The sequence below is a fragment of the Notamacropus eugenii genome, chromosome 5, assembly GCF_028372415.1.
Source record: "Notamacropus eugenii isolate mMacEug1 chromosome 5, mMacEug1.pri_v2, whole genome shotgun sequence".
Classification (NCBI taxonomy): Eukaryota; Metazoa; Chordata; class Mammalia; order Diprotodontia; family Macropodidae; genus Notamacropus; species Notamacropus eugenii.
The window spans coordinates 187,730,448-187,756,646 of NC_092876.1; the positions used below are offsets into that span (position 1 = coordinate 187,730,448).

The 26,199-nt window shown below is 37.3% G+C and overlaps 1 protein-coding gene across 5 annotated transcripts in view; it reads left to right on the forward strand.

The window, feature by feature from the left end:
• The window catches only part of IFT88 (intraflagellar transport 88), a 122,936-nt gene extending 97,019 nt beyond the window's left edge, over nucleotides 1-25,917 (forward strand). For 2 of the 5 annotated variants that reach the window (XM_072611677.1, XM_072611678.1), the window contains 3 exons: nucleotides 11,114-11,179; nucleotides 25,253-25,363; nucleotides 25,649-25,917. In XM_072611677.1, coding sequence (XP_072467778.1) covers nucleotides 11,114-11,179; nucleotides 25,253-25,363; nucleotides 25,649-25,770 — 299 coding nt within the window. In that variant the 3' untranslated portion in view covers nucleotides 25,771-25,917. Of the gene's footprint in view, nucleotides 1-11,113; nucleotides 11,180-11,406; nucleotides 11,543-25,252; nucleotides 25,364-25,648 lie in introns of those variants that run through there. The other 3 variants (XM_072611680.1, XM_072611681.1, XM_072611682.1) reach the window with 2 other exon arrangements.
• The last annotated feature ends 282 nt before the right edge of the window (nucleotides 25,918-26,199 follow it).

The following is a 26,199-nucleotide window of genomic DNA, read 5'->3' on the forward strand; positions in this document are numbered from 1 at the left end:
TCCCAATCCCTCTTAATTCTGCTGCCTTCCCTCTCCTATTTCCTATTATTCTGTATGTATCTTATTTGTACCTGTTCGTTTGCTTGTTGTCTTATTTGCTCGTAGTCTCCTTCATTGAATTGTAAGCTTCCTGAGGGCAGGGGCTGTCTTTTGACTCTTGTTTATTCCCAGACCTCAGCATAGCAACTGGCATATTGTAGGCACTTAAATAGGTATTGACTGACTGACCAACTGACTTAGACCTCCTTCTGTTACCTACGTATTCCTGCTTGGATAGGTGATTGAATTTTGAATCATTTTGGATCTTTCCCTAATAATACTGTCTTCCCCTAGACAGACTGAGCTGCCGGTTTGAGACCTACCTTTGAAATGATGCCACATGTGCCTTTCCCTCAAAGAACCTATATTTTCCCTTTATCCCAATTTCTGACAGCTGAACTTCATCCATCCCTGAAGGTGTGCCTTCATGGGTCATGAGATCTTGGTCTTTTCAGGTCTGAATTCATGGGTCATAACACTGTAGTCTTCTCAGGTTAAGCCTGCCCCTCTGAATCCTGGTTATGATAGCATGGTAAGCACCAAAACATCTTGGAAGCTTACTAGAATTCTTTACCAGCCATTATCAAACAGTGGAATGGGCTTACATTCCAAAGGAAATGTTTCCATTTGAATTTTTTGCCAATGCATTAAGCTTAAATATGTCCAAATTGCAACTTATCAAAATTCACTTCCTACTGACTTCCTTATTTCTGTTCTCAGTACTATGATTCTTCCAGTTAGATTTCCAAGTTTAAAATCTCAGATTCCTCTTTGACTCCTCCCTCCCATTTGCTTCTCACACCCTTCAGTCACCAAAGCTTATTGTGCCTGCTACTGTGGTATCTCTTGCTTGATTCATCCCGGTCTACGTAGCTACATTGGAAACCCTTCCCTCAAATGCAGCCCCTCACTGCACTCCATAGCAGATGTGTTTTTCCCAAGCCCTCCATAATGAGCCCTACTTATTCTCTGGAACTATAAAACTTGATTGCCATGGCTTCTATGCCACAAGAATTTCTCACTTAAAAAGATCCCCAAATCTCGCTTCATTTTCTTACGTTGGCCATTCAGTATTAACCTTAGAAATGTACTCTGAAACTTGTCCCAGGGGATTTCTTTCCATCAGCACCAGGAGTATCCCTGACAGCCAAGAAGTTACAAACAAAAAACACCATATCCTATCTCAAAAAAGCTGGATGAGGACCGCCTACACAGCTGGATGTTGCCCTCATTTAACAGCGCATTGGGAATAGATGATGTAATTTCCCTTGAGGTAAAGAACCAGAAGTTCCCTGAAGTTTTGAGCATGCAGAAGAAGAGCTCATTAACTGCCATGCAAAAACTGTTGAGGAGGTAGAACTGCCTATTAAAACTTGGCCAGCTCCATTGCCATTTGAGGAAACCAGGATCCCCTAGAAAGACCAGCCTTGGCTCCTGGCCACCTGATGCCTTCAGTTTAGGTTCCTGGGGAACTTTCCTAGTATTTCTCAAATTTTTAGAGGTAGTGCCCAAGGGCAGCCCTATCCCAACTTGCCACATTAACCTCTGAACCTTTGGCCAGAGTTCCTAAGCACTTGTCTAAGCCAGTGTTCTCAAGTATACTTAGCTAATGCTTGATGTGGGCCCCAGAGTCCACTGTATTGATACTAGAACCCTTTCCATAATGCCAAATCCCTCTGAATTTCTGATCTGCTCCAACTTAGTCAGGTAGGCTTGATCTTTCACCTGAGACCAATATCACCATGCAGTCATTTGAAGAAACTTATTAGATGTGACAGAAATCTAAAAATTAAGTATAATAGGACCAGAGGAATGACAGCAACATGCGGAATGTTTACATTCTCCAGCATAATCTTCTATATTAAGAATCTTTTCACTGATAGGAGATGCTAAAGTTAAATACTAGAAATTGAGCAACTCTGAAGTGAAAAATCAGTCATCATGCCGTCAGTATGAGTTTACTAAATTTTATTTACTTTCTTGCGAAAGAAACATTAATTTTTAAAAACCACTTAACTATGCACACGTGTCTTGATCATCTTGAAAATAATTCTCTTTATAGGAACTCTGGTCTTTAGTTCTTGGTATGGTCAGAATCTATTGTCTTTTACGAATCTATTGAGTACTACAATTACTTAAAAGTTCTTTTGAGTTCTTGTGGCTGCCATAGTTTTTTGGAGTGAAATTTATGTTACCATCCTGTTCAGAGTATCATAATATTTTTAAAAGGAAATGATTGGAGATTTTTGCAGTAGAATCAGGTTATAATTCTTTTGATAACATGCATCTAATAAATACCTCTTTGGACCCAGAAAATCCTGAAATGGATAAAGAGAAGAATTAAATTGCCTAACCCATATGCCATATTGCTATTCTTAAATAAAACTAGGTTTGAATTATATTCAACCCATATGCCATATTGCTATTCTTAAATAAAACTAGGTTTGAATTATATTCAACTATATTAAATCCCCTGGATTTGACTACTCACATAACTTGGCAGCTAATAAAAGGCAAACTCTATGTACCTGGTAGATCACAGTCCATAAAGGCCTTCTACAACAAGATCTTCAACCACTAAAAAGCAGTATCTTCCTCTTGATTAGTTGTTGAGGTTGATGCTAAGGAGCTTTTTCTAGCCATGGTAAATAGAGAGGTATTGGCAAATGACACCAACTTAGCACAAGGCAGAGATTACAAGAAATTAGTATCCCTTTTCTACCTAAGATATTGTGCGGTTAGCCTTCAGAGTCCCATGGAGACAAATCTAATAAGAGCCATTCTCCCTAAGAGATTGGATGTGAAAAAGTATGGCTGGTATAAGAAATCACAATCAAATGTAGTTAAACTTGGGCAGATTCAAGCTGTTGAGCTGTACTTATTCCTTAATAATTATATCCTGGTGAGGACTCTGAAAAGGTCCATAATAATAGACTGATTCTAGGGTTAGAGAGCCTATTAAACAAGAAACTCCCAGACCTGGAGAAGTACAGGAAGACACTTTGCAGAAGAGTTTGAACTTAAGTGGCTCTAGGGAGCTATTAAAGGTATTATCCAAGGTTGTGTTTAAGAAAAATTACTCTGATGGCAATTCAAAGTGTGGTTTGGAGGAGGTAAGAAGGTCTCTTGCCAAAGTTCAAGTGAATGGTATTGAGGTTGAAAAATCTGAGGAAATAGGAGAGTTTACTGACTATAGAATAGAGCTTCAAGAAGACATGGTGGAATGGTGTAGACAGTGGGTCAACCAGTTGAAGTGTGACTTAGAAGATGTAGAAATGACTGTAATAAGGAAGAATGCAGTAGGGGCATGCTGCTTGTACCTAAGGTACAGGCTATGGGAACCAGTATAAGAACAAGTAGATTTGTGTGGTCTATTCTTTTAATAGAAGGTTTATAATATTAAGCCATCGCAGGATTCCAAATGGAATTTGGAACATTGATGATTTGTGTGTGTGTGTGTGTGTGTGTGTGTGTGTGTGTTGTAAGTTTACTATTTATTTTTAACATATTTTTTAAAAAAAATTTTGAGTTCCAAATTATCTCCCTCCCTCTTTCCCACCCCTCCCCCACTCACTGAGATGCAAACAATATTATATCACTTATATATGTGAGATCATGCAGAACATTTCCATATTAGCCATATTATTTTTAAAAAGGAAGAAAATCAAAGTAAGAAAATTATACTTAAAATTTTACTCACAGTTCATCAGTTCTGTCTCTGGAGGTGAATAGCATTTTTCATCATGAGTCCTTCAGAATTGTCTTGGATCATTGCATTTATCAGAGTGGCAAAGTCTTTCACAGTTGATCATCATTACAATATTGCTGTCAATGTGTACAGTGATCTCCTGGTTCCCACTTTGTTCCTATATCAGTTATATGAACTTATATCAGTTCATATAAGTCTTCCCAAGTTTTTCTGAAACCATCCACCTTGTCATTTCTTATAGCACAATAGTATTTCATCACGATCATATGCTACAACTTGTCCAGCCATTCCCCAATTAATGGACATCCCCTCAGTTTCCATTTCCTTGCCACCACAAAAAGAACCACTATAAATATTTTTGTACATTTAAATCTTTTCCCTTTTTCTCTGATCTCTTTGGGATTCAGACCTAGTAGAGGCATTGCTGGGTCAAAGGATATACACAGTTTTATAGCCCTTGGGGCACGGTTCCAAATTGTTCTCCACAATGGTTGGACCAGTTCACTGCTCCACAAAACGTTCATTAGTCTACCTGTTTTCCCACATCCTCTCCAGCATTTGTCATTTCTCATAGGTGTGAGGTGGTGCCTTAGAATTGTTTTAAATTGTCTTTCTCTAATCAGAAGTGATTTAAAGCGTTTTATCATATGTCCATAAATAGCTTTGCTTTCTTCTCCTGAAAACTGACTGTTTATATCCGTTAACCGTTATCGTATGGGTTATGACTTTTATTTTTATAGATTTGACTCCGTTCTATACACAGTATATATTTGAGAAATGAAGGCTATATCGGAGAAACTTGCTATAAAATTTTTTGATATTTCTGCATTGTCTTTGGTAACTTTTAGCAAAATATAATTTCCCTGATTATCCCTTTTAATTAGTTCTATTTTTCCTTTTGCTTTATCTGACATCATGATGACTACCACTGCCTTTTTTACTACACCTAAAGCATAATAGATTCTACTCCAGCCCATTATTTTAACTCTCTGTGTGTCTTTCTTTTTCAAATGTTTCTCTTGTAAACCACAAATCTTTGGATTTTAGTTTCTAATCTATTCTGCTATCAGTTTCTATTTTATGGGTGAGCTCATCTCATTCACATTCACAGAACATTGATGTTTTAGTGTGTACCCCCATGAAGTTTCTTGTCTAGGCTCCTTATGTCAAGCAATTTTTACCAAGCAATTGGAGTTGGAGTGGGACAGGGGAGAAGGGCTGCATATAAATTCAACCTTGTTCTAGACTCTAGGACAAATCCTGTTTTCGAGAAGAAAGGCATGAAAGCCCTCGGTTAGTAACATTGTTGGTAGTTTTGTTGCTAAATCAGCTCCTCAGGAGTTGGATTCGATTGAGAAGTTATGTGGTACTGCCCCAGGCACTGGAATTTTTGCCTCTGAAACCTATTCTCACTGTATCTGATCTCTCTGATGACAAGTATTCACTTGCTTTATCTCTGCTCTGGTAGATACCTTCATTCACATCTAGAGTAGGATAGGACCTCAAGAGCCTTTTAGTCCAACCCCCTTATTTTACAGATAAGTAAACCCAAAGAATTTGCCCCAAATCACACAATTAGGAAGCTTCAGGAGCAGGATTTGATCTCAGGCCCTCCAACTTCAGAGTCAATGCTATGCTGCCTCCCCAATTCAGTTTGGATTTTTAGATAACGATACTTTGTCTTTTCTTTCCCATTAAAAACAACAGCTATTTATCTTCCAGTTTCTGACTCAAGTCTTTGAATGGAAGTTCTTTAACTGATCATTTTCTGGCCTTGCTGCCGTGTTCTAACACCTAACTTTCAGCCAGCCTAATGTTCTTTCAGGCATTTTGCAGTCTGGCCTGCCCTTCTGCCACCACGAGTACTGATCCCAAGTCACAGAATCATATACTTTACTTTTCATGTAATGAGAAAAACTAACTTGAAGAGAAATAATTAAGAGATACTTCCTTCCTTGAACTAGGACATCTGGCATAAGGACCCTGCCCAACTCTCATGACCTTGTCTACCCCCATTTTTCCTCAGCTAGGCACAGGATGACCAAACTTTAGATTCCACCACCATGCCTACTCCCTGAGCCTTAAGTTGGTACTTACCATTCTTGTTAATTAGCACTGTTACAATAATAATACTTATAGAGCATGTTAAGGTTTACAAAGTACTTTGTCACTGTATAGTGATTTGTTATTCTGAATGAAAATCTATTTCTGTTGATTCTAAATCATACACTTGAATTTGTGGTGCAGCTATTACATATCTAGTGCAATAGTTAGGTAGATTACAAATACTACATATGAAACTCTTTGTTACAAATATCTTTACATATTAATCACTTTAATGTGGCAACACGTTTAACTTTTATGCCACATTCTCAAAGCACCAACTAATAGCTAGAAATAAATTGGCTATTTTGAGGATTCTGAGAAAGCAGTGCTTTTTTTGTAGTTTTGTACTAGTATAACAGCAAAGCAGAAGGGAACTTGGGAAGTGTGGCTAACCCACGAGGCATCACTACATTGGGGGCAGTATCAGATTTCCAGAAGTATGTTATGGGGTCTAGGGAGTTACCTGAATTTAAAAGGCTATTGATCACAGTGTTGAGTGTGTATAGATAGGTAGATAGATGTGTATATATGTATATATGTATGTAGGTATATACACATACATATACACATATCATAAGTAGTCATAAATATTTGTTGTCTGGTTGATTAATAGTCTAATAGCACTTAAAATATCAGGTTTGGGAGAATTATTAGGGAAAAAACATTTTATTACATTATTTTATAGCTATTCAGTGCAGTTTTAATTGAATACCTACTAATTATTTTATTTTGATTAAAAGGGTCTGGCAGAAAGAAGTTCCCTGTGTTCTGTCAGTTTAATTGGGGAATTTTTCAATTTGATCACTCCCTAGTCTACCCCTTTTACTTCTGTTACATGAGCAGGCTTTTGTTTTTTGAATATACTAGAAAATACATTAGCTAATTCACACTGCTGAGGTACTCCCTTGGTTTTTTGGTCTGAATTGATGATTTCAACCAATTGTTGAACTACTGGTGTGGAAATTATATCCACCCAGGGTAATTCACAGGCAACTCATCTGTAACTTAACATTTGTAGACAATCACTGGAAATATTGAAACATTGTCATAGAATTTGTGTGCAACAGAGACAGAGAATGAATCCAGGTAGTTTTGAAGGCCACTTATCTATTACCCTGCCTCTCATGGTACCATTTAATAGACAAAAAAATATAATGGTTCCTTCATGTTTTTATAATAGTATTTAATGCCTAAGCTATAAATTAGAAGCTCTTTTACTGCTAGTTATAATATAATATGATATAATAATGAAGCTTCGGGATTGCACTACAATGTATTTTTCTTTATAGCAAGAAATAAAGTACAAATATACATGCTGACCAAAATTTGTTATCATTTAATGGAATAATCTTTTAAACAACATTTTTATTGATTTATGATTTTAAAATCTAAACAAGTATTTTATTTATAGAGAACATTAAGCAAATCTTACTTAGAGCTCAGAGAATTTTTTTTGAAGGTTTGTTCATATAAATTTTTTTATTTTCAGTTTAAAACATTGACTTCCACAAAATTTTGAATTTCAGATTTTCTCCTCATCTCTCCCCTACACCCCACCCCAGGACAGTGTGTATTCTGATTGCCCTTTCCTCCAATCTGCCCTCCCTTCTATCACCACCACCCCCTTATCCCCTTCCCTTCTGTTTTCCTGTAGGGTAAGAAAGATTTCTATACCCCATTGCTTATATATCTTATTTCCTAGTTGTGTGTAAAAACAACCTATAACATTCATTTTTTAAGCTTTGAGTTCCACATTCTCTCCCTCCCTGCCTCCCCACCCACCCCCTTTGAGAAGGCAAACAATTTGATAAAGGTTATACATGTATGGTCTTGCAAAACACCTCCATAACAGTGATATTGTGAAAGGCTAACTATATTTCTTTCCATCTTGTCCCGCCCTCCATTAATTCATTTCTCTCCTTTGACCTGTCCCTCTCCCAAAGTGTTTGCTTCCGATTACTCCTTCCCCAAAACTGCCTTCCTTTCTATTATACCCTCTCTCTTTATCCCTTTCCCTGCCTGCTTTCCTGTAGGGTAAGGTAAACTTCCATACCCACTTGAGTGTGTATGTTATTCCCTCCTGAAACCAAATCCAATGATAGGAAGGCTCACTTGTTCCCTCTCACCTTCCCTTTTTTCCCCTCCGTTGTAAAAACTTTTTCTTGCCTCTTTTATGTGAGGTGATTTACTACATTCTACCTCTCCCTTTCTCTTTCTCCTACTACATTCCTCTCAACCTTTAATTTTATTTTTTAGATATTATCCCTTCATATTCAGCTCACCCTGTGTGCTCTGTGTGTGTGTGTGTATATATATATATAATATATATATATATTCCCTCCAACTATCCTAATACTGAGAAAAGTCTAAAGACTTACAAATATTATCTTTCCATGTAAGAATGTAAACAGTTCAACTTTAATGAATCCCTTATGATTTCTCTTTCCTGTTTACCTTTTCATGCTTCTCTTGATTCTTGTATTTGAAAGTCAAATTTTCTATTCAACTCTGGTTTTTTCAACAAGAATGCTTTGGAAGTCCTCTATTTCATCGAAGTTCCATTTTTTTTCGCCTGAAGTATTATACTCAGTTTTGCTGGGTAGATGATTCTTGGTTTTAATCCTGTTTCCTTTGGCCTCTGGAATATCATATTCCATGCCTTCTGATATCTTAGCGTAGAAGCTGCTAAGTCCTGTATTATCCTGATTGATTCCATGATACTTGAATTGTTTCTTTCTTGCTGTTTGTAATATTTTCTCCTTGAAAGGGGAACTCTGGAATTTGGTTACAGTATTTCCTAGAAGTTTTTGTTTCAGGATCTCTTTCAGAAGGTGATCAGTGGATTCTTGCCATTTCTATTTTACTCTCTGGTTCTAGAATATCAGGGCAGTTTTCCTTGATAATTCCTTGAAAGATGATGTCTAGGCTCTTTTTTTTGATCGTGACTTTCAGGTAGTTCAGTAATTTTTATATTATCTCTCCTGGATCCATTTTCCAGGTCTTTTTTTCCTTAGTAATTTATTATTCTTGATGTGAGTTGTAAACTTTATATGATAAGATAGTTTTCATTTTTTACTTATTTTAGAATTCTCACATTTATTCTAATAATGTTTGCTTCAAATTACAGATAGAGGATACTTATTACATTAAAACTGAGTTCTGCTTTTATTCTAAACTGTACATTCAATTTTGGAAAATACAGTAAAACCTTACACATTTGAACCATTTCATGAAACCCATTATAGCACCACACCCAAACTGATTTCCTTTTCTCATATGCTCTCTGTTGCCACCACCTAAGTAAAAAAGGTTTTTTTAATCAAAAATTGGATTGTATTCTGACTTCTTCTATACCACCTTCCACCTCCTACCCTCATACTATCTAACAATTTCCTTTCAAATGCCTTGGCTTCAAGTAAATAATTAAACTCTAATGTGGGAGAATTTTGGAGTTCAAGTTGCATACGGCTGAGGTGTATCTCAAATACAATTTCACGTTTCTCGTTTCTCTTGGTACAGTTTTGAAGCACTAAAAAATTCCTTCAAGATTCTCTTTTACTGCTTCCCAGTTGAGTCCACAGACCCTTTCTCTAGGTCCTAATACCTGGGGTTTCAGTTCTTTTGAGTAGTCAACCCTGTTTCTGTTCTTCAGTTCTAGATTTAGATACCCTTTCTATCATCTCACCTGATTTCCTCCCTTCCTTTCTCCCTCACTCCTCTTCCATCTCTCTTTTAATAGCTGACAGTGGTGGAAAATGTGCTGGACTTTAGCGCCCCAAGACCTGAATATGAGTTCCATTTTTTCCAATTATTAATGGTGTGACCTCTAGACTATGCATTCCATTCCACCTCTCTGAATGAATGGGTGAAGAGAATTTATTAAATGCTTGTTATGTGCCAGGCACTGAGGATACAAATACAAATGTGAGACAATCCCTGACCTAAAAGAGTTTACTTTCTAATAGGGAGAAACCTCATACATAGGGGAATGGTAGCCAGAAAGAGGTAGAGCAATACGCATGTTCCAGTAACATGATCTGGGTGGAATGTGAAGCATGACCAAGACTGGCTAGATCTGCTGGGCAGTGTTAACATACTTACCAATGTGGACATTGAAGGCCCTAGCATAGGGATTTCACAGTTGAGAGTGTTAAGTTCCGCTACTCTGAGCCTCAATTTCCTCATCTATTAAGTGAAAATAATAGCTTTCACTTTGACGGTCAAATAAAATAATGTATATAAAAACACTTTGTAAATTGTAAAGTACTATTTAAATATAGTAATAAGAATTGTATTCCCTAGAAACCCTGTGTTCCTTTCTTATCTCTCCAACTTTTGATACCACCAGATACCAAAAATATCCTATAATATTCTGTCAATCATTTTTCCTATGATCATAGGATTCAAAACTAGAAGATATTCTTAGAGAACTTAGTCCAGCCCCCTCGTTCTACAAATAAGGAAACTGAGGCCCATAGAAAGGGGAAGTAACTTATTCCAAAGTCATAAATCCAAAAACCAGCAGAGTCAGAATTTGAATCCAGGGCCTTTGAACTCAAAATCTAGTAACTTGTTCACTCTACCACCCCTTATTTTCATCTGTCATTCTTCCTTAAAAGCACTTGTTCTGTCTACATAGCTCCACCCCAGCTTCTCCAGAATCCTCCTTCTCCCCTACCAAAGGATTCAGCCACTGTTCATAACATTCCTATTCAAGAATTCATAATTTGCACTTGAATGTTAAGCTTCCATTTACACTACTTAAAAATACTTAAAACCTCACATTTTAACATGAAAATCCCTAGACAATTGAGTCTTTTCCTGGGTGGGGGAGAGGACATTTTGTCAATGACTAAGAGAAGGGTAGGCTGAATTAGCAAAATGAGAATATTTTAAAAGAAATTGATTTTATGAATTTCACTTACATATACTGTACTCCTATAACTTTTTAAACAAATGATCATAGAAAATGTGCTTTAATATTTAAGAATATTTGTAATTAGCATATCCAAATACAGTTATATGCAAAATATGCTTTTAAAGTGCTTGATGGTACTTTAAGACTATTCATATTCATAGTTTAAAAGTGTCTCTGGGCCACCTTGTTTCACGTTAATTAGTTTAATAAACTATTCTTCATATGATAAATTTCAGTCTAGTTGATTTCTCTTTTATTACCAATTCTAAATTAGTGTAGTCCAGTTTATTTATTATAGTTGAAAAAGCAGCAGAGTCTAACCAGGACTTTTTATATTATAGGAACATATGATCTTAGAACTGCAAGGGACCTTAAAGGTCATCAGGTCCAATCTCCTCATTTCACAGGTGAGGAAAATAAGGCCCAGAGAGATTGGAATTTGCCCCACGTCACACTACCACTAAGTGACAGAGCTGGGACTGGAACCCAGGTCCCTGCACTCCCAGTCCTGTGCTCTCTTTATTACTGGTTTTATCCATTACTTGACTCAAGTGTGTTTTGCAAGATTAACTTCATAAGAAATAGGTATCTTTTAACTACTTGGAGTAAAAATACATTACTATTTTATATGCAGAATCTCTCTTTAAAGCTATGTCTACTCGCTACCAAAACATCTAGTCAATTCTGAAAAAAAGTCTGTCAAACTACATCACTGCTGGCACTTCCTGGAAAGTTAGCTTCATTTGTAAGAGGAAGGAACCCCAGAACCCTGAAGGCTGCTGATCCTGGTGGTCAGACTGAAATAAAACATACAGTAGGTACTATATAACTCAGATGTCTTGTAGTCAACAATTGTTAAGGTAATGTCCTGGAAAACAAAAAAATTGAGGAAGTACCTATCTTCCTGAATTAACTTAATTTTAAGGGCCAGGTCCTCTATAGATCACAATTCCTTAATTTATATTTATCCCCAAAGGAATGCAGTTTGTGTTATGTTTTCTACATTAGCACAATACTTGTATTTTATAACATTTTGAGCACTGAAATTAGTAAGCTTAATTTTAAAAGTTACATTGCCTATAAATAATACTTGTGATTTTAGAAGATTTGCTGCATTCTTAGGTGTTATTTGTGTTATGTCCTTGGGACAATATTTTTCCTTGAGGAATATATCTCTAATGTTATGATGTAAGGGAATAAAAAAAAAATACACAATCAATGAGCAGAAGTTAACTTTGTAGCTGACTTGTCCATCGTACCTTTTCCATACAGTGAGACATATGTGTAATATTTTCTAAAAAAGGCAGGCTTTTAATTTTATGTTTATACTCTATTTATCAAAGTGATCCCAAAAGTGAGCGAGCATTTTGGGTAGAAGGGCCCTTCAGTAGTTTTGCTGAACTTGGATGGGGGAATACAGAGTCAAGAAGCATTTGTTGATTGCTCAGGTACTGTGGGGAGTGACAGAGACTTAACTGTTACCAAGCAACTTAAAATGTAATGGGAGGCTAGACAAATACCTATAAATAGAAGTGACAAATAAAGAAACAGAGACTTTGTGTCCATTATGGCATTTAATTCTTTGTTTTGTATCATCACAACTTTTGTGCTTTTCTTATTCTCCCTACTAGATTGTAAGTTCTTCAAGGACAGGGAGCATGTGTCTTCATCTTTTTATTTTCCCAAAGCCACCTAGCATAGTGTCTTGTACATAACAGACACTCAATGAATACTTATGTTATTGAATGCCTAAAACATGTAAAATATCTAAAATATATATGCCTGTATACAGGATCATAGATTAAGAGCTGGAGGTGAACTCTGATGTCATTTACCTCTTAGGCAACCCCTCATTAGAAAATTAGTCTCCTTATTGTATAGATGCAGAAACTAAGGTAGAATGACTTGCCCATTTGCCCATTGCTGTGTCACTCTCAAGATATCAGTGATACTAGTGAAAGAATTGTTTTTCTCTCAGGTTTAACCCAAAAACCTGGGTCAGTCAGCCCCATTGGACAGCTTTATGCTTTCTCATTCATCAGATATACCAAATGTAGCAAAATTAAATTTGTATTAATAATTAGTAGACAGGCTGTGACTCTAGTCAAGTCACTTAACCTCCTAGTCAACTCCCTAAGGTACAAATCAGTTTCTATTCTACATCAGTGGAGGGAACTTCCTCACTTTTCCTACACGGGTTTGGACAAAAAGAATTTTAAAATACACTTTCAACAATATTACATCACCTTTTCCCATTCTCCCTATATGTCAGCCACTGGTGTCTAGGTTCCCATAGACCTGACACTCTTCATATTGACTAGCAATGGCCTTGGAGTTCCTCTCCTAATCTAGCCTGAAATTACAACTGTTTAAGCTGAGTCCATCACTTATGGAATGACATGCTGGTTTGAGGAGCTCCTACTCTAAGGACTATCCTGTCTTTGCAACTCAGTCATCTCTGGATGGACAGCATGAGTTATCTTCCAGGAATAGGTTCTTTATTTTTCTATCAGAAGAATAGACTTTTCTCCTTTGAAGCTTATTTCTCTTCTTAAAGACAGCCCCTGACTAGGGTTGGATGGTATATCCCAATTTAACCTTAACACCCTCTTAGAATCTTCCAAAGAATTATAGCCTACTTAGCATTGGAAATGTGATCACATATTCTGGGGCTATCAATAACAAGCTTAAATTGCTACCCCATGCTCCAGGGAGAACTTCATTCATATAATATTCCTATTGATTCAGAAGACCACAGATCTCACTTTTACACTACTTATATACAATTTGTCCTTCTGTAAATAGGGCTATTGTTATATGTAATTAAATGTAGGTCCTTAGAAAGTATTTCAATAAAGTAATAAGACTGATTTTTAAGAAATCACAAATCTACAGAGGGATCATTTTTTTTCAGGGAGGGGCAGAAACAAGAGTGGGGGAAAAATCACTACTCCCACATCTTTATATAATATCCATTAAAATGAACTACATCCATATGGAGGGTATCATTAATGGAAAAAGTGAGATGGAAACTAGTAGGCTTTCACAGATTATTCTCTACAATAGGTTATATATTGACTAAAAGGTGCAAAGAATACAAGAGCCCACTGTTCATACTAACTGTTTGACCCTGGGTAACTCACTTAACCCTGATTGCCTCACAAAACAAAACAAAGAGTCCACTGTTATGAATATCTCTCTCCATTCCCTTCCATACCACCTCCCAAAAACAATATTTTGCTAGAGCAAAAGGTTCTCTTGCAAAAAGAATTCTTTCATGAATATGTGAAAATCACGCAAAATTCTTTGATAAAATGCAAGTCATTTGAGCATATATTAAACACCTACTATGCGCAAAGCACAAAGGTACTTGGAATATGAGGACAAACCCCAAACAGTCCCTACCCTCAAAGAGCTTACATTCTGCTGAGGGATAAAGCTTGTACACAGATAAGTATAAACAAAATAATACAAAATAATTTCAGTGGAAGGAGAAGACCTAACAACTTGAGAATGAAGGGGTACAAGAGAGGCTTCAGGTAGGTGAAGAGATCTAGGGATTCCAAGAGATGAAACTGAAGAGGGAGAGCATTCCAGGCCTAGGGAATGGCAGAGAGGCTGGAATATAAAGTACATGACGGTGAGTAATGTGAAATAATTCTGGAAATAAAGAGTGGAACAAGGTTGTAAAAGGCTTTTAATATTAAATACTGGAGTTTACACTTTGTCCTGAAGGCAGAAAGGAACCACTGGAGTTTCTTGAGCAGGACAGTGACATTACCAGGCCTGTGCTTCAGGAATGTAAATTTGACAGCTGTGTTTGTGATGGAATAGAGAGGAAGAAGACCAATTTGACAGTAGCCTAGGTGAGAAGAAATGAGAGCAAGGTAAGTGTAGAAATGCAATGAAAGAAATGTGGAGGCAGAATTGGCAAGATTTTATAGTTGATTAGATATATGGGCTGATTGAGAGGGAAGTTCAAGGGTGCAAATCTTGCTTACTAGAAGAATGGTAGTACATCTCAGCAGATACAGGGAAGTTAGAAGGCAGGATGGATTTAGAGAGAAATATAATGAGTTCTGTTTTGTACATGTTAAGTTTGAGATCCCTTTGGGAAATCAGAATAGATTTGACTGGCTGGCTGGTAGATGGTGATGTGGGACCAGAGAATTAAGGAGAAAGAAGAACAAGAAATGTGTAGATTTGTGAGTTTTCTTCATAGAGGTCATCATTTACGCCATGGGAGTTGATGAGATCACCTAAAGCAAGAATTCTTAATATTTTTTATGTAATGAACACCTTTGGTAGCCTCATGAAGCCTCAGGCCTCACCCCTTCTCAGTATGTCTTTAAACACATAAAATAGAAGATATGGAATTAGAAAGAAGACCAAAGATTAGTGAAAAATAAAGGCATTTTTTTCTCATCCAGGTTTGCCAACCCCCTGAAATATATCCATAGACCTCTTGAAGATCCCTAGTTGTTAAGAACTCTGACCTAATTAGAAAAAAATCCTAGACAGAGAGAGCCTTAGGGTATACAAGGATGTAAGACATATATGATAATCTAGTAAAGGATATTGGGTCAAACAAATAACAGCACCAGAAGAAAATAGTGTCACCAAATCCCTAGGAGCAGTGAATATCCAGAAGGAAAAGGGGCTGTTACTAATGCCAAGAGCAGCAGGTAGTGATCAAGAAAGATGAGTACTGAGAAAACGCCATTGGCAATTATGAGAGCTTTAGTAAGCTTGGAAAGCTGTTTCTATTGAATAGTGGATTCATAAACTAGATTACAAATGGTGGAGAAGCATATGGAAGGCAAGCAAGTAGAGGCAGGTGGTGTCTATGACTTTTTTCTAGAAGTTTCAGTGTGATGAAGAGGAGAGATACAGAGTGACATCTGGAGGGCCTAGCTTGGTCAGATGAAGATCCAATGAAAATAAGAGTTTTAATATAGGGGAGATCTGGTCAAGTTTGTTGGCAATGGGAAAGGATCCACTAAGCAAAGAGAGATTAAAGGTTAAGGAGAGAAGAGTAATCAAAGGGTGATAAAACTGTTCATTGACCACCTGATTATAAACCTCACCATTGTCCTTCACCACTTTAATGGAGGATTTTTGTTCAAGGTCTAAATGGGAAGAGGGATAAATTCCCTGTAGATGGAAAAGTCCTCTAGATGCTTCTGTTTGCAAATGCTATTTTGCATACTCCATTAAATGAAGCATCACAGAGCGCCCTCCAAAAGGGGCTGGTGAAACAATGTAAGAAAAACAAAATTAATTTTTAAAATCCATTGTCTAGTTTATAACTTACAGTTGTTCTCCCAGGGAGGCTATAATGGTCAATAATCTTGGAACACCACAATCTTTAAGGTATCAAAGTAAGTGAGGGGTCAGAATGGTGACCCAAAAGAAAATATAGAGATGGCTTTTGGGCATTTGTAGGCTGCAGCATATTTCCAGTGATAACCTACACTTGAAAAGTAAAACAGTGGTATAAGGAATATAACTGAGGAAATGTAGATAGACTAAAAGGTGGGCTTACAGTTTAGCAAAAGTGAGGGAGAGTAAATAAACAACTTGCGTCCTTCAGTGGTACCCAGAAAATGTAAAAAGACCCAGAAAAAGGTCACCTGCACATTGGCAGCTATCACTAGCCTTTCCCTCATGTTTGTAGGACACCAGCCTCCTCTTCCCTTGCTGATAGAGCAGCTTTCCTCTAGCTCTTCCTCATACCCCATCTAATCTCTTTTTTTTAGTCTTTTTGTCCCTGTCAGTGAACTTTTTCTATCCTACTTCTCTCCCTTAGCCCCCCAAAATGAGGAGCATTGTATATGATTAGGCAAGATAACTGTGCTGGGGGCATTGGTTTTGTGTTGTAGCTATAAAAAATATGAACTTTCATATCTCCTATCCATCCCAAATTCAGACAACAATGCCATTGGGGAAATATCTGGTAGGATAGTGCCAAACCAGTGCCCCCTTTTCTCTGGTCTGTCCCTGCCAGCAAATAACAAGGTAGCAATTAAGAGCTGGGGGGAACCCTAGAGATCATGCAGTCCAGTCCCTCATTTTGCAGATAAGGACTCTTGAGACCCAAAGAGGGCAAAGCATTCGTCTGTGGTTGCTTAGAATATGAAAGAGTCAGATTCAATTTCAAATCTTATGATGCTGAATCCAGCCATTTTCTTTCCATTATATATATTTTCATATATACCACACCTCCATACGTGTCTGATAGCATCAAGGATTAGCTCAACTGATAGGCATTTCTTCAAATTTTACCATATGTGGACAAAACAGATTGAAGGAAGAGCCTTTGCCCTTATCTTCAACCTCCAGCCTTCTAATTTCGTGGAACTTCACCTGCTGCTTTCCACCTTGACTCAGTTAATAGAAGCCTTTGCCCCAAAGTGTAAATCTTGTCCCAGGTAACTACCAAGGCTTGGTCAGTGTTACAAATTTCAGTGGAATGTTGCTTGTTTATGCTCAGCTTTAATGCACCTTTGCCAAATATTGCTCAGTTGAATTCAGGTATTAAGTGCAAAGGAGAGGACCCAAAGAGAAATTTTAGAAAGGAGAAATCCCTAACCTCCCCCCACTTTCATAGAGGAGATGGAACCTAGCTGGACCTTGAGGGAAAAAAGGAATTTCAATTATGAAAGATGGGGAGAAGGGAGTCCATTTTAGTTATGGAATCTCCTCTCCTACTCCAGTGCCTTTGCTCTCATTGGGAGAATGACAGAAGGGACAAAAAATAGGTGCTAGTACTTATCCAGCTGGACTAGAATATGAGGTAACACTCAAAAAGTAGATCAGATCTAGAGTATTAAAGGTCCTCGTCTCCAGGACAGGGGGCTTAGTCTTTATTTGGTTAACAGTGGGGAACCACCAAAAACTTTTGAACAGAGGAATTCTCTGGTATGAATGGCAGTTTACATAGATTACCTAGGCATCCCTTTGAAGAATCAATCAGGGAGGCAAGAGATTAGAAACTCAGGGACCAAGTAAGGGACTTTTACAGTAGTCTGTTAAAAGGTAGTAAGAGTCAGAGAAAGGGTGGTTGCAGTGGGTTTAAAAAAGAGGAAATGAATACAAGAGACATTGTAGAGGTAAGTCAACTGAACTTGGCACGTGATTAAATTTGGGGGAAAGGATGAGCCATAACTCCCAAGACTTAAAGTCAAGGTAGTCCAGAGGATGGTGGTACCAGCAGCAAGTTGTCAAGTTAGGGAACAGATGGGTTTTAGGGGAAGATTATGTTCAGTTTTTGACACATGAAATAGAAGATCCCTAGAGGACATCTGAGTGGTGATAGCTGTTTGGCAGACACTTGTAAATGTGGAACTAAAATTCTGGAGAGAACTCAGACCTGAAAAAATGTAAAATTGGGAATCATCTTTGTAGTGGTGCTAATTGAAGCCATGTACCCAAATAAAAAGACAAGTTGGGGAAAAGGCAAAGGCAGGTATAGGGATATTTAAGGAATGGGAGCAGATTGAGTCAGCAAAGGAGACACACAAAAGAAGCTTTTAGAGAGGTGAAGAACTATGATGGTCTGTTGTCAAGGAAGATAAGAAATATAAGAGATTACCACTAGTATTAGACTCAGTAGATAGAGGTTAAGGAGAATGAGGACCGAAGAAGTGGATTCATCAGTAAAGAGGTCATTAGAGACCTTTAAGAGAGAAAGAGCAGTTTTATTAGGGTGATGAGAGACTAAAGGATATAGGAGTGGATGAGGAAGTGAAAGAAATGAGTAGAGACTGCCCTTTTTAGATGTTTAGGAGGAGGGAAAGAAGATAGCTTGAGGGATAGCTGGGATAAGCAAAAGTTTGGAGGTTTTGTTGGTTGTTTTAGGAAATGGGCAACTTCAGAATCTCAGAATCAAAGGGGCCTCAGATGCCAGCCTTTCCAGGTCATAGTTGAGCACACAGTCCCTCTGGTCTGTAATCTATGTCATAGCCTATAAGTGATCATCCAGTCTTCTCTTTAGTGAAGGGGAACCTCTGTCTCCAAGACAGCTGATTCCACTTGTTGGGTGGTTCTAATTATTAAGATGTTTCAATGAATCAAGCCTAAATTGACCACTTGGCAATTTCTACCCATTGCTCCTAGTTTCATCCTTCAGGGCAAAGCACAAGCAGGCAGATCTCTCCTTCACGTAGGAGTTCTTCAAATGCTTGAAAGTAGTTGTCATGTGTGCCTCACCCTTACCCCAAGTCTCCTCATCTTCAGGAGAAACATCCTGATTTCTTGAGCTGATCCTTGCGTGGCATAATATCGTCCTGGTTTATAGGTCCAGGTCCCCCATCCTGTGCTTGTGATCTTGATTTTGGGAGCCTAAGTATAAGACTACATTTATCCTTCTTCCATCCTAAACTCCATCTTCTTAGATTTGTCCCATTGTTGTGGTTTGTCAGAGTCTTTTTGGATACTGATTCTGTCATCCAGTATGCTAGTTCTCCCTCTCAATTTTGTGTTATCTGCAAATTTGATAAGCATGTTTTCAATGCTTTTGTCCAAGTCATTGCAGACTTCCTATTTGACCTATTTAAGTGCTTTTTGAGTCTGGTCATTCAATTTTTAACTCTTCCAACCTAGCCCACAATTTTCCCTCTTTTCCACAAGAATGACAGTATAGATAGCATTCTTTTGACCTACTCACTTGCTAGTAAAACAATGAAAATGAAGTTGCTGTTGGTAGAAGAGAAGGGTCTTGCCAAGAAAGAAGTTGGAGATGCTTGAAAGCAATAAGATATGAGTAATAGTATTGTCAAGCACTAATGAAAGCCAGATTGAGGTCAAATAAAAAAAAAGTTGTAGTGGACCTGGTTAACAATTTCATTATTTTCCCCAACTTTATTCAGCCTGTCAGAAGTAGTGCTTATGGTTGAGTGCCCTCAGCGTTCACATGATATACCCACATGTGACTTCTTCAAAATCACCACTTTAAACTCCTGTCCAGTCTATAACCACATAACTGAAACTTGCTCAGTTTCATCTAATCTAAACTAAGTAGATTAGTCCTAATTTTTATTTGAATGGGAGACTTTCTGGCAATATCAAATGTTGTAGGTATTTGGGACTTACCAAGAATACCTGAAATAGGGTTTCCCCATCAGACCACTCAGACCACGTATATCCTTATTTTAGGCTATAATGTATACAATGAACATTTTGGAAATAAGGGCACTTTGTCTTGGCAGAAAGCTGTACTAGCACCATCAAACTATTCCTAAAGCTATTAGAGACATCCTGACAAAGGTAATCATCTTATCTGGCAACCAGCTGGCTACTTGGTGGTGGTTGTCCTTCATTCTCAAAGAGGACCAAAATGGCATCATTGTGCTAGAGTCAAGTTTCAGTGTGTCTGACTGTGACTGATCAGACCAGTATGAGCTCAGAAGGCTCTCCTACAGGTCCAACACAAATAGTGAACATTTGAGGTGGATACTCTGAATTTGCACATCCTGCATTTCCTTTGAGCTGTTTCAATTCTGCTTTGCTCATAGAGCACAGTACCTTCTCTGATGAGGGCATGCCATGCTGATGAGCTGTGCTGTGTCAGTGTCTCCCATATCACACAATCAGTTCCAAAGTTCTTAAATGAGACTAACCATTGGTTACAGCAAATGGAGTTTTGAATTCTGTGGATAAGTTCACTTACCTTGGTAGGGTACTTTCCAGGAATGTACACATTGAGCATGGCTACTTACTTTGTTAGCAAACAAGAAGGCACTATTTTTATTTTTCAGCAAGTTAGACCATTATCCCAGATGCTGTATATTGAAAAATTATTTCTGAGTCTGAACCTCACATTTAGAAGACACAATTGGGAGTAGACTTCTTGAGCTCTTTATCTACACATTTGCATGAATAGTCTCTGAACCAAATTATTGTAGACAGTATCTGCCTGAAATGGTGAACACTGGACGAAGTTCTTTATCCTCTTAGAGCAACTGAAACTCGTCCTGCACTGCTTAGAAATACTCCTTTGGAAACCTTGGATTATTAAGCACATCTTCCACCACCCTGTAGTCCCATTGAGAACCATATCCTTTATCTAAGCCTTACAACCTGGCAATAGCTGATTCTTAACACATAGAAGAAGTCAAGTAAAGAGTCTCTTCCCAACCCCAAATCTCAAAATCTTCCTGTTTTCCCATGTTACCAATCACCAAAAAGACATCGATGAAAAATGGAATTATTGTGCTCTTGCTGTTGTGGCATCCAGTCCTAAAGTGGTTGAGTACCTTTCAAACTGGACCATCTGACTGAAAGGCCTAGTTTCTCAAGGTGCATCCCATGAATACTTCATCCTTTCACTTCCCTTATTTGAAATGCCTACCAGTTATCCCCTGACAAATTCTTACTTCTTAAAAGAATGCTTATATTAAGATCCTCTATCAGACTCCATTCTTTCTTCAAAAAGACCAATAACAGTCCTTTACCTTCTCAAAACGCTCTGTTGGGAGAATTTTCCTAGTGCGGATCATTTCACCTATAAGCTCTGTGACATGACCTCTCCATCCACTGTAAATCTAACAAATTAATCTTGGTCTTTCTCCAATTTCATTCCCAGTGCCTGGAATTCACTTCCTCTTTCCCACCCCCATCTTCATCACTACCTATTGAAATCCTTTAGGACTAGCTTAGGTTGTCACTTATTCCATAAACCTTTCTCTGTTCTCCTAACCTCATTTACCTGGCTTCTTACTTTTTGAACCTCTCCTTGAACCTCTCCTTACCCTTGTCTAATTTATATTAAAGTTGGTTATATACATCTTATCTTCTCCATTAGTTTGTAAGGTTGGAACTTTTATCTCCCACAATACCTTGCTTAAATACTTGTCCAATTGGATCAAATTAATTACTATCAGTGCTAAGAAATAAGATAAATTTTTGAATATTTTACTTTATTTCATCAGGTCATGGTATGATTCATATATTTGCTTTAGTATTTCCAGAGAACTCATAGAGAGTTGATTAGTGTAGTACTTCTTACACTTAGGCCATTTAAATTTCTCATCTCATTAGATGTCTTCATAAATTAGTGACCAAAAATATCCATCACATGATGATCACATGATCACCATTTGGTGATGAGTTTCTATGGACTTAGTGAGGCTAGGCCTTGTAAGAGAGAGAAATGCACCATCTGTGTGTCAGGCCCATACTCAAAGCCCACACTTCCAAGCTTAGACAGGGTCTACCAGAGTTTGTGCTCTGCTGGCATAGCTTTTAAGAACCCAGAGTAACCTCTCTGTGAGGATGAGGGTATCAGAGTAAGGTTTTAGTGAAAGGCCATACATTTAATATCACAGAAAAATTAATGTTATACTGAATACCTCCTTAATAAGAAATGTCTTCCATAGTAATTTAACCCTTTACAGAGGATTAGCACAAGTATGACATGGGCCATTCAGTTCTTTTTGCTTTATTCTGCACTCAGTTGTATATTGCTTTTGATGATTTTCCCTAACTATTCTGTCAAAAATCTCTCTTCCCGTGTAAGCCAAATTCATTTTTTTATTTGAAGAGAGCATATGGTGAAAGTTTACATAGCCAATTTCTTAGTTTTAATTCATTTGTGTCCTGAATAGAGCCTGTGTTATGAAAGTCACCTAACTTACAAAAAGACTTCTTATAGTTTAAAAATGTGGCATACTAGCGTGTCTCAAGCAGGTGTGTGTTGTTTTTCCTGCCTACCATGAGCTGATGTTTTTATAGCATCAGTCAAGGCAAGGTGCAGCCGCCCTTGTAAGCAGAAGTTGAGTTAGACTTTATCCTGGCTGACAGGATTTCAGTCTTGGTAATAAAACAAAAAAGCAGTTCAAGGCTTCGTTAGCAGAAAAACATCAGCCATGTACGAAATGCTGCTTTAGCGCTGAGATTGGAATTTTATTGTATCTGAGTATTGGGTGGTTGTCAGGACAGCTGCATTCCGAGGGGCCCCACACACTAACTAGGGCTTTGAATAGAATGTTCACAGCTGGCCATAAAGGCAGAGATGTCTATGCAAACAACAATTCCTTACATTTATATTGAGTTTTGCAGTTTCCAAAGCATTTTCACGTGACCTCATTTCGTTGGCTCTCCAAAATGTTCCCATGAGGAAGGCAAGGTAGATATTGCTCTTCCATTTTGCAGACAAAGTCACAGGTTAGGACACAGGCGACTTACTAAAAATCATGAACAAGACTAGCAAGTGACAAAAGCTGGGGCCCGAACCTTGGTCTCTGGGACCCCTGCCTGTTCAGTATTCTTGCTAAGTCAGCAGGTAGCTTTCTCCAGCTAAGTGTATGCTCTAATGCCCTTACCAGAGAAATTTCCCTGCTAAAAGATTTAAATGCTAGGATATTTTTTAAACTGTTACTGGAAGGTCAGCTATTCAGATATAGTTATCTACAAAACTTTTATGTTATGATAGAATCTATGTGTTCTCAAGTCAAAATATTCCACAAATCGAATTTTTAATATTTTGACATTTAGGATATACGGGGAGATAAAACTGTAGAATTTTATTTCAGATAGAACTGAGGGACCTGTGAGATCATCTACTCCTACTTCCTTAATTTACACAAAAGGAAACAGAGGCTCAGACAGGGTTATATGACTTGCCCAAAACTAAACAGCCAATGGCAAAGCTAGGACTGTAACTTAGAAGGTGGAATGGGAATTTTTATAACTTATCAGTTCAGCCTCACTCTAGGAAACACTCTTCATTTGCATTATGTTGACATGAATTTAACAGTCTGCTTTATTATTCAAACATAAAATGAAGCCAAGCCAAAAACAACTGTAGTAGATCCCTTTTTTTAACTTTCTTTAGATAGCTTGCTTTCCTGAAGGGTTTCTTACTTTAAAAAAAATATGTATATCTATCTATATCTATATCTATATCTATATCTATATCACTTTGTCCAAACCTAGAAATAAGCATTTGTAATAGACTGAAAGTTTAGGGGGAAGAGGGATACATCCAAAATATTCATGCATAATTCAAATCCTTTGAAAAAAGATTTCTAAACTATGTAAATTTCAACTCAATTCAACATTCATTTATTTTCTATGTGCCAGAAACTTTGCTAGGCACAGGAGATACAAAGACAAAATTAAAATAGTCCCTGCCCATAAGGAACTTTTATTTTTGCATTGCTCTATGTGGAAAGTTAGGTGGATGATCTGAACTTTCTTTTTGCATTCAGATTCCAGTACTTTGAAGAGAAGTTGCTATTTTGGACTTGCAAGGCACAACTCTTGGGTTGAAATTGTAGCAAGAATGCAGACAACAGCCTATTTTCTCACCTTACCTCAGTGGGCTCCTACCCCCAATATTTAAAGGCAGATGGCATTAAATATGGGGAAATAACTAGGGCAAAGACTAAGTTGGTATGAAATTCAGATTACTAACAATGCTACTAGTGCTTAGCTATTTGGAATTTCTCAGAGAAATTTTTAAATTTAAATAAAAAAAAGATTGGGTTGGTTTTTTATTACTGCCTGTCTAAAATCTGAAGCTAAAACAGGTACCTGGAGTGGAAATGGGATAAAGGGAAGGGGAGACAGGTGGAAAACATGATTGTTTTGCTGTTATGGCTTTGATACCACTTCAGTTCTACAGATGCAGTGAATACCGAGAAACACAGAATATACTCAGAAACAAAAGTGTCCTCAATGGGTTCCTTGTTCTCAGTAAGAGTGAAGCTTTTATAATAGAAAAAAAAAGAATGTCACTCTCAGAAGTCTTTGTGATTGTCACAGTTAATTGTCAGAATAAAAACTAGGCTTATAGATTATTACTCAGGCTAGAGGGGACCCTGGAGATCATTTATTTTAGTCCGGTTGTTTGACAGATGAGGAAATTGAAGTCTAGAAAAGTGAAGTGAGTTACCCAAAGTGGCAGTACTAGTACCATCTTCAGAACCCTGAAGCTTCTCTCTGTTAAAGAAGGTAGTTTGTTCTCATTAATAGGGGTATTCTTTCCAAGAGATGGTTGCAGTAAAGTTTATAGTACAACTCTAATACCATGACAAATTTCATCTGTTCTGTTCATCCTCAGTGGGTCCTTCGAGGTCATCTAGTTCTGCCTTCTCAATCTCCTCCTTTTACAGCTGAGAAGACTGAAGTGCAAATAATTGAATCCCCTCACCTCCAGTCATGTACAATTAGCAAGAGATAAGACTAGAATCTAGAAGTCCTATCAACATGAGGATATGAGCTGGAACTTTTCAAAAGCAGATCTCTTTAATTTGAAATTTGAAACTGCCTCTACCCAGATTTAAAAGGATATGTTTGACTCACGTTGTCACATTTTCAATTGTTAAAACTTGTAAGCCATCAGAAATTGACTTCATAGTGAGAAAGATTGCTTGTATCATGGCAAAGCTGGTACAATTTAAGATATGTGGTACAATTCTATGTTGTTGTTTTTTTTAGTTTATGAAACAAGTGAATTTCTATTCCCATGTTTTCAGATAGTGGCCAGAACTCTAGTTCCAGTAGCAAAGGTGAGCGTCTGAGTGCCAAATTACGATCTTTACCTGGGACAAATGAACCTTATGAAAGTAGCACTAACAAAGAAATAGGTGAGTGCCATAGCTTCTGTTAGTGGACTTGGGCTAATGAAGAATGCCTTGGGGAATTGGCATTCATTTTAAATGTGGAAGTATGAGGAATTTTTTAATAGATGGACACTTATGAGAAAAAAAATGAGAAAATTTGGCGTCATGTTTCTGTTCACTATGCGTTTTATAATTTTGTTGATGATAAGAATTGGTTCATGTTTATTTCAATATAATCCTTGTGAAATAGTTAAATGTAATTTTATTCACAATAACATAGTCAATGAAACATCTGTTTTGAACCCATAGATGCCTCATATGTGGATCCACTGGGCCCACAAACTGAAAGACCAAAAACTGCAGCCAAAAAAAGGATCGATGAGGATGACTTTGCTGATGAAGAATTAGGAGATGACTTGCTTCCTGAATAATCTGTATTTTAATGTTATTTACTATAGCAGATGCATTCCCTTACAAGAAAACATTTATGTTAACTTTTTGATAAAATACCTTATATTTAATTTTGTATACTGTCAAATTTGGTGAAATTCAAAATTTAAATAAAACTGTTCCATAAATCAGTGAGCTTTCATTAAGTCATATAGTGGGTGGAGGAGAAATGTTACTTTACTTTTCAAAATACTCATAATAAGGCCTTAATTAAGTTGATTTGCTAGGAGTTTGAAACTTAAAAAGTATTGAACATGTCTGATGGGGATGTTAACTTTGTTAAATCAACATTTTAGAGATTCTCACATTGAGGAGAGATGTGCTTAATAGAAGATCCACCACTGTGATCTGTAATTTCTTAGAGTATAGAATTTTAGAGTTGGAAAAGACGGAGATCTTTTAATCCAACC